Genomic DNA, 17923 nt, shown 5'->3' with positions numbered 1-17923 from the left:
GCGCCATCTTTAAAAGTGGCGCAGGCCATCCAGTGCTCCTACCATGTCTCTGACGAGATTGAAAATATTTTCAATCGTCAGATAAATGATTCACATCCCTACAAACAAGTAACTAAGGAGACAGCCAGTGGGAATGTGGAACCATACCTCTAGCTAACAAACTGCTCCCCAGTTGATACATTTTAACATTGGTAAAATTTTCAGTTAGTGCACACTAACTCTGAAATTAGGAAAACTCAAAACAAACACACTCCGAACAATTTTAAAAATGAAATCAAACAGATAACAACTTGAAATAAAAATGACACACAAAAAGAAAATCTGTACACATCCCTAATAATTATCATTTCTGCACTACTATAATTATGACCACTGCATCGTAATGAAATCTGGAGAAAAATTGAATTGAAAAACAACTTTGTATTACTGGTTTGTCCTTCTGAACATATGAACAATTCTAAAGTATCTGATATTTTTGTATTTTATGTTAACATTTTCACTAAAATAATTGAAAATGGAAAGCTATTATGAGTTTAATGGAATGTTGAGTTAGAGCCAAAGCAATCTGAATGACTGGAAGATAAGGCATTAATCCTTATAAATAAATACCCCATTTCACTGACTTGACTATGCCAATTACTGTATGCGTTCCAATGTCCTAAAGCTGGGCTTTTAAAAATATAACACCACCAGGGCAGGATTTATATCTCCCACACCAGGGAGGCCATTTACTGGATAAGTTTCTGGCTAAAGTTAGCCAGATAACGTGTCTTGTATATGAACATCTCGCTGAATATACGTGCTTAAAGTTATCCGGCTGCATGTAACCAACTAACTTTAAAACCTAACCCCAATGATTGTTTTCTTTACTTTTGCGGGGAGGCAGAGAGGGGGCCCCCTTAACACCAATGATTTTTTTTATACATTTGGGAGGGGGGGTGCACTTTACCTCCAACGAGGTTGCTTAACTAGTGGGGATGGGGATGGAACTGGATGTGTGAGAATGGGTGCCTGCCTGAGGGTTTGTGTGTGCATGTGAGAGAGTGAGAGAGAGCGAGAGAGAGAGAGAAAATGATTGCCTGCTTGAGGGTCTGTTTTTGTGTTTGAGAGAAAGAAATGGGTACCTGCCTGGGAGTCTGTGTGTGTGTGTGTGAGAGAGAGAATGAGTGCCTGCTTCAGGGTCTGTCTGTGTGTGTTTGTGTGAGAGAGAATGGGTTCCTGCCTGGGGGTCTGAGGGGGTGTGTGTGACAGAGAGAGAGAGAGAGAGAGAGAGAGAGAGAGAATGAGTGCCTGCTTGAGGGTCTGTTTTTGTGTTTGAGAGAAAGAATGGGTGCCTGCCTGGGAGTCTGTGTGTGTGTGAGAGAGAATGAGTGCCTGACTGGAGGTCTGTGTGTGTGTGTGTGTGAGAGAGAGAGAGAGAGAGAGAGAGAGAGAATGAGTGCCTGCTTCAGGGTCTGTCTGTGTGTGTTTGTGTGAGAGAGAATGGGTTCCTGCCTGGGGGTCTGAGGGGGTGTGTGTGACAGAGAGAGAGAGAGAGAGAATGAGTGCCTGCTTGAGGGTATGTTTTTGTGTTTGAGAGAAAGAATGGGTGCCTGCCTGGGGGTCTGTGTGTGTGAGAGAGAGAATGAGTGCCTGCCTGGGGGTCTGTGTGTGTGTATGTGTGAGAGAGAGATAGAGAGAATGGGTGCCTGCCTGGGGGTATATGTGGGTGAGAGCCTGTGTGGGAAACTGAGGAATAAGAGCTTTTGTGGACAATGGTGGGGGAGAGGGACTTAGCCTGTGTATGTGGGTATGTATGAAAGCATGTATGTATGCGTATGTGTGAGAGAGAATGAGCATGCAACTCTGTGTGTGTGAGAGAGAGAGGATAAAGTTTGGATATTCCCTAACCCCATAATATCCTCAGGATATTCCCATAACCCCATAATCTCAGGGTGATTGGAAATCAAGTTCCCAGGTATGGACAGCAGGGGATTTTTTTTTATTATCGTTACTTTTAATTATTGGCTGTTATTTGATATGTGTGCTGTTTTGAAATATTTTATTGGTGCTTGGGAAATTTTTAAAAATATATATGACTTTAATAGATGTTCTAGTTGTAAGTTGTTTTTAAATATTTCAAGTAAATTTTCAAAGGCTCGCACAAGCAAATACTGAGGTTTACATGTGTGGCTGGGCCTTGTGTGCGCCACGCACATTTTATAACAGGCCCGGCCACATGCGTAAACCCTGGTACATGCACAAATGCCAGGCCTCTCGGAAGGCTCTGGCCAGGGGGCAAGGCAGGGGGACAGGCCAAGACAGCGCCATTCGACGCAATCCCGAGGAAGCACGCACCGGCAGTTGGCTGGCATGCACAGATTACGTCTGCTCAGAAGAGCTGAAGTACTGAAATAAAGAATTTGAGGTTAGTTAGGATAGGTTTAGGGGGCAGGGAAGAAGGTTTGGGAGGGGGGTAGGGAACTGGGAGAGGCCCGATTGCATTACTGTGCGTATTTAGTAGAGATGTGAATCGTGTGATCGATCGTCTTAACGATCGATTTCGGCTGGGAGGGGGCGGGAATCGGATCGTCGCCATTTGGGATTTTTAAATATCGTGAAAATTGTGTAAATCGAAAACCGGCACACTAAAACATCCCTAAAACCCACCCCGACCCTTTAAAATAAATCCCCCACCCTCCCGAACTCCCCCCCCCCCCAAATGCCTTAAATTACCTGGGGTCCAGTGGGGGGGAGGGTGGGAAAACCAGCACACTAAAACAACCCTAAAACCCACCCCGACCCTTTAAAATAAATCCCCCACCCTCCCGAACCCCCCCAAAATGCCTTAAATTACCTGGGGTCCAGAGGAAGGGTCCCGGTGTGATCTTTTACTCTCGGACCTCTGGTGCTTGTAGAAATGGCGCCGGCGCTACCTTTGCCTTGTCATATGACAGGTCAAAGGTAGCGCCGGCGCCATTTTGTTTTTTGTCCCCCGAGGTCAGGAGCGTAGGAGATCTCTCCCGGACCCCCGCTGGACCCCAAGGAACTTTTGGCCAGCTTGGGGAGGCCTCCTGACCCCCACAAGACTTGCCAAAAGTCCAGCAGGGGTCCGGGAACGACTTCCTGCATGCGAATCGTTTTTCCGTACGGAAAAACGATTCGCGGCAGGAGATCGCTCCCGGACCCCCGCTGGACCCCCAGGGACTTTTGGCCAGCTTCGGGGGGCCTCCTGATCCCCACAAGACTTGCCAAGTCCAGCAGGGATCCGGAACGACCTCCTGCAGTCGAATCGTGTTGTCTACGGCCGGCGCCATTTTGCGCCACCATTTTGCGCAAAATGGCGCCGGCCGTAGACAACACGATTCGACTGCAGGAGGTCGTTCCGGACCCCCGCTGGACTTTTGGCAAGTCTTGTGGGGGTCAGGAGGCCCCCCCAAGCTGGCCAAAAGTCCCTGGGGGTCCGGGAGCGATCTCCTGCCGCGAATCGTTTTTCCGTACGGAAAAACCAAAGGTAGCGCCGGCGCCATTTCTACAAGCACCAGAGGTCCGAGAGTAAAAGATCACACCGGGACCCTTCCTCTGGACCCAAGGTAATTTAAGGCATTTTGGGGGGGTTCGGGAGGGTGGGGGATTTATTTTAAAGTGTCGGGGTGGGTTTTAGGGTTGTTTTAGTGTGCCGGTTTTCCCACCCTCCCCCTTCCACCGAGTTACGATTTTTTGACGATAAATCGGGGGAATTGTTATTGTATCGCGGCTCTAACGATTTTTGACGATTTAAAATATATCGGACGATATTTTAAATCGTCAAAAAATGATTCACATCCCTAGTATTTAGCAAAAATTCCCTCCTGCGTGTGCTGCCCGCACATGCACGTGTGGATTTTAAAATCTGGCGCGCATGTGCCCATGGCCATCGGATTTTATAACATGCACGTGCATGTTATAAAATTGGCACGTCCATGTGCGTGCGCTGGGAACCGCGTGCACTGCTTTTAAAATCGACCCCTTTATTCTTTTATTAGTATGATTCTACTATTATAATTGATGCTTTATTGTTTTTATGAGGAATGGTGGTTCTGTTTTTCCATTGTTACACTGTAGACAGTCTGGCTTCTTGGAGTTTCCATTTCAGTTTTTGTCTGCATATTGTTGGTTCTAATTTGTGATCCTTTATTCTGTCTTTGCTCTGTGCGTGTGACCAATGGGGAGAGATTTTACTAGCAATCGGGTTTGTTTCATTTCCCTACCGTAGTAGGTGCTGTATTGGTATTCTGGGACTCAGTGTAATATTTAGGGATGTGAATCCTTTTTGAACGATTAAAATTATCGTCAGATAATTTTAAAATCGTCCTAAATCGTTAGAGTGCATGACACAATACAAATGCCCCCGATTTATCGTCAGGGGCATTTGTATTGTATCGTTAAATAGGGCACGGGAATTATTTGGGGGAGGGCGGGAAAACCGGCACACCAAAACAACCCCTAAACCCACCCCGACCCTGTAAAACCAATTCCTTACCTTCCCCCACCCTCCCGAAACCCCCCAAAATGTTAAATTACCTGGTGGTCCAGTAGGGGGGGTCCCGGCGCGATCTCCCGCTCTCGGGCCATCGGCGCCATTTTGGCTGCCACTAATTAAAATGGCGCCAATGGCCCGATAAAAAAAAAAAAACCCACCCGACCCTTTAAATTGACCCCTCCCGACCCCACCAAAACCTTTTAAAATTACCTGGTGGTCCAGGGGGGGCCTCAGGGGACCTCGGGGAGAGATCCAGGGGGGCCTCGGGGAGAGGAGAGATCCAAGGGGACCTCTGGGAGAGATTTCCCATTCCCAGGCATCAGCTGTTCTAAAAAAAAATGGCGCCGATGCCCCTTTGCCCTTACCATGTGACAGGGTATCCGTGCCATTGGCCGGCCCCTGTCACATGGTAGGAGCACTGGATGGCGCCGGCCATCTTTACTCATCAGCCCCTATTATACTATACTCTATAATAGGGGCTGATGAGTAAAGATGGCCGGCGCCATCTTTAAAGATGGCGCCTGCCATCCAGTGCTCCTACCATGTGACAGGGGCCGGCCAATGGCACGGATACCCTGTCACATGGTAAGGGCAATGGGGCATCGGCACCATTTTTTTTTTAGAACAGCTGATGCCTGGGAATGGGAAATCTCTCCCCGAGGCCCCCCTGGACCACAGGTAATTTTAAAAGGTTTTGGGGGGGGTCGGGAGGGTGGGGTCGATTTAAAGGGTCGGGTGGGTTTTTTTTTTTTTAGCTTGGCGGGCCTCCCTAAAAAAAAAATTAGCGATGTGAATTGGAATCGGAAACAATTCCAATTCATATATCTTAACGATCAGATTTCCCCCCCCCCCCCCCCAGCCGAATCTGATCGTTAAGACGATCTGGCACACGATTCACATCTCTAGTAATATTTGCAGTGTTGCTTTTTCACAGGTAGGGTTCTTGTTTGAGTTCTTGGTGTTACTACTGTTACATTATAAGTTTGCAGTATAGATTTTGAGTGTCATTTTTACAATGTGTCTGGCAATGGAAGGAGTTTGTACTGCTGTTACAGTGAGATGCCTGTCTGGATATAGTGTGGTATCTGCCTCTCTTTGTGTTTGGTGTATCTGATTGCTCCTGTCAGCAACCTGAATGAAAACTGAAATTTTGAGCTTCTGGCTGGCAGCGTGATTGCCTGGTATCTGGCAAATTGTTGAACAATTGATTGGTTGGTGAGAAACTCCGACACACACACACACACACACACATATATATATATATATATATATATATATATATATATATATATATATATACCCCTCTCACTGAGGTAATGGTTCCTGGATGGCTCAATGGATTGGTACAAGAATACAGAACAATTCATTACCGGTTGATCTTTCATATCTGGCTCACGTAAGAACATATATACACACACACACACACACACACATATATAAATATTCAAATAAATATATATTATGTACAGGGTGTAACCCAAATTTGGTGGGTGGAGGGCCCAACAAATTGTATGGTTGGAAGGAGGGGGCCGAAACTCCAAATATTTGCTCCCCTCTCTTCTAGGCCATATAGATTCCATAGCACTTTTTTTGCAAGAGCAGAGATGCTAATTCCAAGGTTCACTTTGCATTCCAACACAGGATATACAGTTGTTTAAATTCAGCTTTTAGAAACAATTTAATTTGGCCCAAAATAGATTCTGCCCCAGTTGATACATATGTATTCCTATTAAGCAGTCTGAGCAAAAGCTCCAGATAAATGTACCAATAAAAAGAAGAAGATGAAATTGTGAGGAGGTTTATAAGAAACTCCCTCAGAATACCTTAACGGTCCTTCCAGGGCTGTCTGACCCGGTCCTTCTTAACTGCCAACCCAGCAAGGGATTCTGGGCTAGGGTGGATCCCTGCAGACTGGGATAAGAGACCAGGGCCCAGCGGGAAGAGGGAGGCCCCAGGAGAACTGTAAGTTACATTGCCACATTTGTATTGTGGAACTGCTGGAAACAGCAAGGTTATTTGGCTTGTTACTTTTCACCAAGAAGAAGTATATAACATCTGAAGTCTGTCCTCTAGCTATTCCTGACCACTTAGTACCACAGAAATCTAGAAAGGTAAATCTTAATGTTGGAGAAAGGGTAATTAATTAATGGGAATAAAAAGTTCTAGATGCTGGAATAGCCTTCCTATGGAGGTGGGAGGTAAACCAATATCTGAACTTATGAAATCACAAGACAAGTGAGGGCGTGCAGCCAAAAAATGTTTGTTTGCTTTGTATTATTTCATGTTTTTTTGTTTCCTTTTATGTCATTACATTTTGGTGTGCATAAAATCCCTTTAGCATGCACTACATTGATTTAGCGCATGACTTTCATGTAATGTGCACTGAAAAAAAATTTGTGTGCACCAAATAAATGAAACAAGCAACAGCACATCCCTAGAGACAAGCACAAAGGAATCTTGGCAGTAGGGAAATGACAATAAAACGGGAGGATCATGTAAGGTCTGTGATATTTCTAGTAGGGAGGGAAAATGGGCAGGCTAGATGGGCCTTGCAATCTTTATCTGCTGTCACCCTTTATTTTTCTCTGTTTTTACTCCCTTGTGCATAAAAAGTATTTAATCTTCCTTTCTAATTCATACTCTACTATAGGTGACTCAGAGACCAGGATCCCATAAAATGAGATGCCTATTTAGAATAAGCTTTGTTCCAAAGGATCCAATTGACCTGTTAAGGAGAGATCCAGTAGCTTTTGAATATCTCTATGTGCAGGTAAGTGAAAGCAGCATCATTCATGCTTATATCAAGGCTGAAAAACCAATAGGGATGTGCAGAGCAAAATTTTATGTTCATATTTTTTATGTCCGAAAGGGGGTCCCACTTGCGGCCAATATGGACATAAAAAAAATCCAATGAGTTGGGTATATGTACATATGTGCAAAAAAAAAATTTAAACCCCCTCACCCTCCTTAATCCCCCCCCCAGACTTACCACAACTCCCTGGTGATCGAGCGAGGAGTGAGGACGTCATTTCTGCAATCCTTGGCGAGAAGCATGTGACGTCGGTGGCACGTCGAGTGACGCGGCGTCACGTGATTCCCAGCTCGTTCGCGCCGGACGGCTCGATCGGCCCAAAAAGAACTTTTGGCCAGCTTGGGGGGGCCTCCTGACCCCCCCAAGCTGGCCAAAAGTTCTTTTTGGGCCGAACGAGCCGTCCGGCCCAAAAAGAACTTTTGGCCAGCTTGGGGGGGCCTCCTGACCCCCCCAAGCTGGCCAAAAGTTCTTTTTGGGCCGAACGAGCCATCCGGCGCGAACTCGCCGGGAATCACGTGGCGCCGCGTCACTCAGACGCAACGTCACGTGATTCCCGGCAAGTTCGCGCCGGACGGCTCATTCGGCCCAAAAAGAACTTTTGGCCAGCTTGGGGGGGCCTCCTGACCCCCTCAAGCTGGCCAAAAGTTCTTTTTGGGCCGAACGAGCCGTCCGGCGCGAACGAGCCGGGAATCACGTGACGCCGGCGTCACTCGACGTGCCGCCGACGTCACATGCTTCTCGCCAAGGATTGCAGAAATGGCGTCCTCACTCCTCGCTCCATCACCAGGGAGTTGTGGTAAGTCGGGGGGGGATTAAGGAGGGTGAGGGGGTTTATATTTTTATTTTGGCTCAACAATCGCGATTTCCCACATATCGAACATATCTATGTTCGATATGTGGGAAATCCGATCGTTTATGTCGAATCAATTTTTTAAGTAAAAAAAAAATATGAGTTGCGTTTTACTAATGCGGTCAATCCGAATGCACACCCCTAAAAACCAATATTTCTTTTTGTGTTTGCAATTAAGGAGAAAAATAGGACTGTTTTTGTTATGTGAACCAAAAAACACTGAATAAGTTCTATATCTAAAACATTGTTAAGGTATTATAATCTTGGCAAGTTCATTATATGCCTAGATATAGTGATATCATTTTTATTTATTTATTTATTTATTTATTTAACACTTTTAATATACCGACATTCGCGAAGCACATCAGGCCGGTTTACAAAAAACTTAGAAAGGCAGAAAATACAATGAACACGGTGGGGGAAGAGGGGGAGCAGACGAGAGCAGGGAGGAGCGAGGGTGGGGCGAGCGCAGCTGGAAAGGATAGGGCAGCAGAGCGAAATGAGATAGGAACTCTAATGAACGGGAAGAAACGAGGACAATATACAGCAATTTCTTAAAATGAGAGCAATACAGGCAGAGAGTTAATTTACATCATTTCCAAGGATCCTTTTGAGGGGAGCGGAGGAGAGTGGGCGGGGAAACTGGGAGAGTAGAGGGCAGCGGGGAAGGGCAAGGGCATGCCAGATATAATTACCTAATTAATATGTGACCTGTTATATGAGGAATGTCTGTATGAGACCAAGTGTACCTTCATACGATGCTAAAAATGATTTAGCTATCGTGTCTGTGAGCCGCTGAGAGCAGGCGTTACCTGCACACGGAGCTCTTCAGACCGCAGTGATAGCATAACAGTTCACTTCTGAGAAAGAAATCAACTCTTTATGGAACTGTGCCGCCACTACACATATACAGCATTCCACGCGTCTATCTTATTTATTTATTTATTTAACATTTTTATATACCGGAATTCATGTAGCAAAGTTACATATCAATTCGGTTTACATTATAACATTAAACAGGCATGACCAAAAGCAGTGCAATTACATCGAACAGGAGATTAAACTTGGGTCAAGTAAACTGGGGGTTAAATAAATAACAATTCATGTGAGTAGACAATACTTTGTGTATATACTCTTTGGTGCAGATTTTAAAAGCCCTGCACGCCGGCATGCCGGCGCACCTATGTTGCATAGGCTGCCGGCGTGCGCAAAGCCCCGGAACACACTAAGTCCAGGGGCTTTGCTTGGGGGGGTGTCGGGGGGGGTTGTCGGGGGCAGCGCGGCATTTGGGGGTGTTCCGGGGGTGGGCCGTGGGCATGGTGCTGGCCCGGGGGCATGGACAAGGCCTCCGAACCAGCCCCCGGGCCAGGGAATGGCACACTGGCAGCCCGCCGGCGGGCGCAAGTTACGCCTGCCTTGGGCAGGCGTAACTTTCTGAACAAAGGTAGGGGAGATTTAGGTAGGGCTGGAGGGTGGGTTATGTAGGGGAAGAGAGGGGAAAGGAGGGGAAGGTGGAGGGGCCAGAAAAAAAGTTCCCTCCAAGGGAGCAATGGATGGCCGGTGCCATCTTGTGCTCCTACCATGTGACAGGGGCCGACCAATGGCACCGGTAGCCCCTGTGACATAGTAAGGGCAAAGGCTATCGGCGCCATTTTCAATACTGGCAGCCGATGGCCCGAGTGCAGGAGATGGCTCCCAGACCCCCCGCTGGACAACCAGGGAGTTTTGGTAAGTCTTGGGGGAGTCAGGAGGGTGGGAGGTTGTAGTTAATTCAATTTTAGCTGGGAAACGAATAAGAATTAATGCATGAACATATCGGGGGCCCCCCTTGCCGAATGCAACGTATCTGCCTCCCCCCCCCAACGAATACAAATCCCGAATGCAACGTATGGCGTCCCTCTGCACATCCCTACTATTTCATGAATTGATATTTTTGCGCACAAAGAGTATATACACAAAGTATTGTCTACTCACATGAATGGGACAGTAGCTCAAATTAAAAAATTCAAAAAAAATGAAAACTCAGTGACCGATGATTAAATATAAGGCTGAGTTCTAATGTTGTACTTTGAAAACTATATGATGAAGCCTATTATGAATGTCATTAATATCCACTAATTATCCACTAATTATCCACTAATTATCCATTAATATCCATTGATAATTGAATATATGAATGCTGGACCTTTTGGTACTTACACGATAGTAGAACATAAGAAATGCCATGCTGGGATGGATCAAATGTCCTTCAGGCCCAGCATCCTGTCTCTGACAGTGACCAATCCAGATCTCTAGGAAATATCAGCAAATTCCGAAGAGTAGAATCATTTCTTATTGTCCACTGCCAGGGATAAGCAGTGGCTTTCCTCAAGTCAAGCTGGCTAATAATTGTTTATTGACTTTTTCTCTAGGAAATTGTTCAAACCCTTTTTAAACCCAGTGATGCTAACTGCTGTCACCACATCTTCTAGCATCAAGTTTCACAGTTAAATTGTGCACTCATTTAAAAAAATACTTTCTCCGATTTGTTAAAATAATACTACCTATTAGCTTCATAGACTCAGACTGTCCTCTATTCCTAGTACTATTGGAAAGGGCAAATAACTATTCCCTATTTACCCGTTGAACTGCACTCATGATTTTGTAAACCGCATTCGCATTGCCTCTCATCTGTCCTAATCTGTTTAGCCTTTCCTCATAGGGGACCTGTTCTATCCCATTAACCATTTTGGTCACCCTTCTCTGCACCTTTTCTAGTTCTGCTATGTCTTTTTTTAAATGCGGCGCCCAGAACTGCAAACAATACTGAATGTGCAGATACAGAGGCATTATGATATCTTCCATTTTATTTTCCATTCCTTTCTTTAGAATATCTAACATTCTATTTGCTTTTTCAACCGCTGCTGCACACTGAGCTGAGAAATTCAAAGTATAGTCCATACTGACTTCAAAATCCTTTCCCTGGGTAGTGACACCTAATACAGAACAGAACCCAGTATCATATAATTCTAGTTTGGATTATTCTTCTCCATATGCATCACTTTGCACTTGTCCACATTAAATTTTATGTGCCATTTAAATGCCTAAACCCTGTCTCACAAGGTCCTCTTGCAATTCCTCACAGTTGGTTTGTGATTTCACTCTGAACAATTTTCTGTCATCTGTAAATCTGATCACCTCACTCATGTCTCCCTTTTCCAGAGCACGCCACTATTTATTTTTCTCAATTGACCACTGCCAGTCCCTAGTCTCTGTTTCCTATCTTTTAGCAAATTACCAAGCCACATTAGGGGAGTGCAAACCAAATAATATCATTTTGAGGCATGTTTTGTTTGGAGGAGGTTGTCACCTGAATTTCATTTTGTTTGGGCTATTTTTTTTCTCATTTTATTTATTTTTTGGCAAATAGTGTGTGCTATTTATAAATAGCGCACACTAAAAAATGATAGAAATTGAAAAAAAAATGAAGATTTTATGTTGTTTTCTATCTTTGATATTGTCTATGTTGTTTCAAATGAAAGCACATCCCAAATCCACAAAAGGACATTGCAGATAGTGGAAGAAACTGACTACAATCTCACTGCCGTTTAGTGGTGTATGTGATTTAGTAATTCCAGTCCAGTTCAGAGTGTATTTGTGTCCACCTCACTAAAAACCGCCAACTCGTTCAGCACTTGCCTAGATCCCATGGCAATCTCAGCAAATGGCATGGGAAATGAACTAATACCTGATTCTAAAGGTGGTTCCTCCAGAACAGAGTTAAGGACATTGACAGGGAAGCCTGCTCAAACTTGCATTGCACAGTCTGTGCTATATTTGTGCTTTTTGGTAAATAGAAAACTTCAGTTTGCAGGGTTATCAGTCCAGTAACTTTCATGAGCTCTAAATACAAAAATTTGAATAGATTAAAAAAAAAAAATCTTTTGTACAGATGCTGTAATCTGACCCTTCTAACAGTAACTTTAACACTTATAGTCTCATTATTGATGCAAAACTGTTTACCTAGAAAGAGAGGTACTGTATTATGTACTTATTGTACCTGAATTTTAATAATGCTATAAGCTGCTTTGAGTCTTATTTGGAAAGTCAGGGTAAAAATCCTGAAATTAATATTTATTATGATGCATCATTGAGATTGGAATTTGTTACACTTTTATTAGTTATAAATATTTTCAGTGGAATTTCATATTTGTTCTCAGACTGAATGGCTAAATCCACACCCCATTAGCAGTTTTATGGCATGCTGCTGTGCTGCTTTCTTTTTAAATCGCTACTTACTGTACTGATGAAAGTTAATTGCAAAGCTATTCAAGTTACAACGTGTAATTGCATTTTTTCCTCCATGGCTTTCTCAGAGGTAACTTAACTTGTAATTAATTTGTATTTCATTTGTAAGTGTCATAAAAGTACAGCAGGTAGCATGCCTAAACTTGTCTTGTGGAAAATATGTCACACCATTTGGACTTGTACATTTCCAATCAAAAAAACATTAAGCCCAGCTTAGATGAGATTTGGCTTCGTTGTCCTTCTAAACCTGCATTGGTGATTAGCCACTGCACAGAAATGGTTTCTTTCTGGACTGGCCATGATTGGCATTTTGTGGTGCCAAGCCTGGATCAGCCTGGGTGTTATGTCTATCAGAAGTGCTTTGTTTTACAGGTGTCTGTGATTTTTGGCCATGTCATGACGCATGCATTCATCTGTGACAGTGCGGTCACGTTAGCTCAAGAAATCATTTAAAAGAATGTGTCACTCTTTCATGTATGATATTAAGGTACCAGAAAAATAGAGGCAACTGCACAGAGCTACCTTTGGAGTGCATTTTCAAAGGGGTTTGGCACATTAAAATAGCATATAAGCGCCTAAGTAGCATGCACTCGCATATATGCTATTTTATAACCATCACGAGTACATGTGTATTTTCCATTTCATGTGCGTGCACATTTTACCACAGAATAAAAAGAGGCAGGCTGGGGCATCCCGGGGCAGAATTTAGAAGTACATGCGGTAATTGCTGTTTTGCATAAGAGATACACGCATACATTACTGGACTTATTCATATACTTTTATACCTGCTGGCTTGCGGAAGTGAAAGCGGATTTGTCTGTTATATGAGTGGGAGGTGTGAGTGAACGGGGGAAGTTCAGGGTGAAGTGTGTGAGGGTTTAAGTGAACTGGAGAAAGACTGGGTGAACTGGTGGAGTTATTGACAAACTGGTGATTCCAAGTATGTGTGCAAGTATTTTCAAATAGACCTTCTGATTTTAGGTGTTTATAATTTGTAGATTAAGGTGTTTACTTTCCAGCTAATTAGGGCTTCTTTGGGGGCACCAAACATTGGTATTTATTGGTATTTTCATGGTGCAAGTACTATTGTTGGGTACTTTTTCTGGTTGAATCAAATACATACATTTATGTAGCTGAGGAGTTGGTAGCATGGAAAAGGCAAAAAACAAAGCTAAGGATCCAGGGTAGACAAATGAGGTGGGGTGAGAGAGTACTAGCAGAAGTGCTGTTTTTCTGGTGTTTATCTAATAAAGAGTTTCTCAACCGGTGTGTCACCAAGCACCAGCAGGTGAGTACGCACTTCCTGGTTTCCCACTGCTCTCCCCTCCCTCTCCTTTACCCCAGCGAGATGCAGACAGTTCTTCAAGGAACACTGCTGCCATTCCCGCCTGGGCTATCATCACATTCAAGCCCACAGAGGAATGGCAGCAATGTTCATGAAAGCCGGCAACAGCAACTGGCTTTTTCTTCTCCCCACTCCTGAGGCCTGGAAGAGGAAGTGATGTTCAGCTGGGTGCATGGGAAGACGAAAGAGCTATGTTGCTGCTGTCACCACTGCAGAGATCAAATGCCCGGAGGCTCCCTCCACCTCCCGTGATTGCAGGAGAAATTCTGTCTCCTTTCTTAGGCAGCCTTTCACTGCCGCAGACCTGGGGCAGCTAATCACTGGATTTCCCCAACAGCAGCAAGGAAAGAAATCCCCACAGCTGCATTCTCGGCTGACTGCCCCTCTGCTCTGCGCCGCGATGATCACAGCACAGGAAAGCAGCTGAGTGCTGCCTTCTTAGCACTGTGGGGCTGGGGAGAGTCACGCTTGCTGCAGTTTCCAGCCTGTCACAGCTCTGATTTAATAGCAGCATACTGGCTGTCACCCAGTGAAGATCCAGGATGCCTTGAATGCTCAAGGGGTGGGGAGGTGAATGACACAGAGAGAGTGAGCCACATGTATGTGTGTGAGAGAATGTGTGTGATTGAGACCCTGTGTGTAAGTAAGAGAGAGAAGGCATGTGTAAGAGAAAGAGAGACTAGTCAGGGAGGTGACGTGTGTGTGTGTGTGTGAGAGAGAGAGAGACAGACTGGTCAGGGAGATGACTGGTGTGTGTGTGTGTGTGTGAGAGAGAGAGACTGGTCAGGAGGTGACTGGTCTGTATGAGAGAAAGAGAAGACTGGTCAGGGAGGTGACTGGTTTGTGTGAGAGAAAAAGAAGACTAGTGTTTGTGAGAGAAAGAAAAGACTGGTCAATTAGGTGACGTGTGTGTGTGTGTGAGAGAGAGAGAGAGACAGACTGGTCAGGAGGTGACTGGTCTGTATGAGAGAAAGAGAAGACTGGTCAGGGAGGTGACTGGTTTGTGTGAGAGAAAAAGAAGACTAGTGTTTGTGAGAGAAAAAAAGACTGGTCAATTAGGTGACGTGTGTGTGTGTGTGTGTGTGTGAGAGAGAGAGAGACAGACTGATCAGGAGGTGACTGGTCTGTATGAGAGAAAGAGAAGACTGGTCAGGGAGGTGACTGGTTTGTGTGAGAGAAAAAGAAGACTAGTGTTTGTGAGAGAAAGAGAAGACTGGTCAGTTAGGTGACTGGTCTGTGTGAGAGACAGAAACTCTGTGTGTGTGTGTGTGTGTGTGTGTGTGTGAGAGAGAGAGACAGACTAGTCATGGGCCCTAAGGAAGAAGAATGTGAGGACAGAGCTTCGGAAGCCCTTGCTGCTTCTGGTTTGAGCTATTGGCCTACAAGGGAAAGGAGTAGGAGAGTTGCTGAAGAAGGTAAATAAAGGTGACTTTTTAAGTTTATTTTTCCTGATTGACTGCCATTTTAATTATTGGGTATTATGTGATGTGTCTGCTGTTTGAAATATTTTATTGGTGTTTGGAGAATTATTTTATTGGTCTTTGGAGAATTTTTAATAATTCTTACACATTTTTAATGATTGGATGTTACTCTATTTATCAGTTCTGAAACATTTATTCTAGTTAGTATAGTTTTAGAATTATTATTTTTTCTTGAGGACTGTATAAATAGAAATTTGCAGACAAAAAACGAACTGGAAACAACAAGATGCCAGACTGAGGGAATGCAGTCCAACAATGGAAAAACCAAACCATTAACTTTATGATCACTTTATTCTGTATTTGGTATGGGTCTGTCTATGTTCTACATGTCTAATCCAGGCAAGGGTATTCTGCAAGCTTGTAGGTTTCTATGTAGCTTGGCTTGTTCTGTTTTCCTAATAGAAGGTGTATTGGTGTTTAGGGCCTGGTGTAATATTAGTAGCATTGACTTTTCTTAGGTAGGGTTGTTACTGTTTGAGTGAGTTCCATAATGCAGATGGAACGTTTTGTGCATTAGTTAGTGGGCATTATTGCAGATCCTGCTACTATGTTAGGTGCTATATTTGTTTCCATTTCTCCAGGTTTGCACTGCATGCAGAGTGGCTTTTTTTGGGTTTCCATTCCAGTTTCTGTCTCCATATTTGTAATTTGTGGTCTTTCTGTACTTGGTGAAGGTCAGTTCTGGGTGTGTGACGGAGGTGAGGTATTTTACTAGCATGTAGGCATTTGTATCAATCTTATTTGTTGGGTTTTCTCATTAGGACGTGCATTGGTGGTAAATTGCTGTTTTTTCATATGTATGGAGGAGGGAGAGTTTATGTTGCTATTATTGAGCTGACATCAGAAATATATTTTTCTATGGTGAATTGTAAGGGGAATGTCCTAGCTCTGCTCTGCACCCATTGTTGAGGGGTCGGAGGGGTTCCTGTGGATGCAGATTATATGTTTACATTTAGCCCTGTGACGATCATGTGTTCAGTGTGTCACACATGTCAGAACCATTGTCAGGTGTGTCCCCACAGAAAAAAGGTTGAGAACCACTGATCCAATAAACTTTTTTTTTTTTTTTTTTTTTGCATTGGACTGTTTTAACAGGGTTTGTGTTAAAACCAAAAACCAGAAGCCCTATTTATAAAGTGCCTGCCTCCATGTATAAATCAGGGTTATTACACATGTACATGTTTATAAAATAGGTACAGAAAGTTTTTGCTTTTTATGCATTGGTGATATTAGCACATACCGAAACATAAGCATGTAATTTCAGAGCAGAAACACACGGAATTTTATAAACTCTGCAGTTCCCACCTCATAATTTTATAAAATACTAGTATTCTTCTCTGCTTGTCCACTTATGCACGTCAATGCTGTTCTGCGGATGGCTTTGAAAGTTAGGCTCCCTGAGTTAGCATTTTGACCTGTTCCCACTTGGTCAAGGCTATTTTGCTATAGAGTGCAATGGTGAGATCTGGGTCTGGAACAGAATCCAATAAAGGGCTTGGTAAGAAAAGCTTCACAAGGTATGCTGAGTAGAGTGAATACAAAGATTTTCGTCATCTTCCGCCATTTACGAACTGTAATCATTTAGGACCAGTTCTGCAATCTTGAAAAAAGGAAAGAAAAACAAAATAAAAGCTTTCAGTAAAGAATGTTACATGTAAGTATCACTCTTTTGATTTAAAATAGGTTTACGTACTGATAACTCTACACCCAGAATCCCTAGAAGTAAAGTTTAGATTTCCAGTAGTGCTGGATCTTAAATTGGCAAATCATTCATACCAGGTGAAGCACTGGTTTACCTCACTTCTGTAGAGAAGGGAAGAAGTCTGATCTCTGAACTTATTGTGCCCCCTGCTGGTTCTTTGACAGAGCTGCAACGATGTGGTACAAGAGAGGTTCGGGCCGGAGCTCAAATATGACATTGCGTTGCGGCTGGCTGCATTACAAATGTATATTGCAACAGTTACCACCAAGCAAACACAGAAAATCTCTCTCAAGTACATCGAGTAAGTACTGCTTGGCATGAGATTGTAAAAGACGAACAGAAAATGTTCAGATTTATGACCTCCCTGGGTCTTATATGAAATGTACTTGATATGCATTCAGGATAGCATAACACTTGATTAGAGTAATGCCGTCTATTTTGTTCCTTTCACTTTTGCTTAAACTGTGCAACCCTGTAACATATGCATGAAATGGCAGAGAGCGGACTGCACCCCTTAGCACTGGGAATAGTGGTGCCCAGTAAAATGCTATGCGAGGCACACATGAGTTGTCCCGATTTCTTAGTGGGCAGCATTGTTCTGCTTTGTTTGTCTGCCTTTATGTGATAACAAGTTCATGTTGCTTTTTATGAACACAGCTTTACAGAATTCACCTGGCTTAGGCGGATCAAGTTGTGCATTGCTTCCCCTTCATAAATCATCAATGAGAAAAGCAGCTCTTGATTAAATGCCTGTTGGCCAGGTTATCTGGTTGCTGTTGGCAAAGATGCAAAAAAGCAGCAAGCCCACAGTTTAATAATGGGTATATGCAGAACGCATTACTGAGAGAAGTAACCTCAGAAGAAACAACAGCAACAGAAACTCATTTTGATTAATGATACTTCCAACTCACTTACGCATTGCTGAATTTAATGGAAAGACAAAGT

At 43.8% G+C, this 17923-nt stretch overlaps 1 protein-coding gene across 5 annotated transcripts in view; it reads left to right on the top strand.

The window, feature by feature from the left end:
* FRMPD4 (FERM and PDZ domain containing 4) overlaps window positions 1-17923 on the top strand; it is a 1001692-nt gene that overhangs the window by 908979 nt on the left and 74790 nt on the right. For all 5 annotated transcript variants that reach the window (XM_029604343.1, XM_029604344.1, XM_029604342.1 and 2 more), the window contains 2 exons: window positions 7152-7271; window positions 17143-17279. In XM_029604343.1, coding sequence (XP_029460203.1) covers window positions 7152-7271; window positions 17143-17279 — 257 coding nt within the window. The remainder of the gene's footprint in view (window positions 1-7151; window positions 7272-17142; window positions 17280-17923) is intronic.

Source organism: Rhinatrema bivittatum, chromosome 5 (genome assembly GCF_901001135.1).
Source record: "Rhinatrema bivittatum chromosome 5, aRhiBiv1.1, whole genome shotgun sequence".
In the NCBI taxonomy this organism is placed as follows: Eukaryota; Metazoa; Chordata; class Amphibia; order Gymnophiona; family Rhinatrematidae; genus Rhinatrema; species Rhinatrema bivittatum.
The sequence above is the reverse complement of the archived record's forward strand: the minus strand, read 5'-3'. Positions and strand labels throughout refer to the sequence as shown.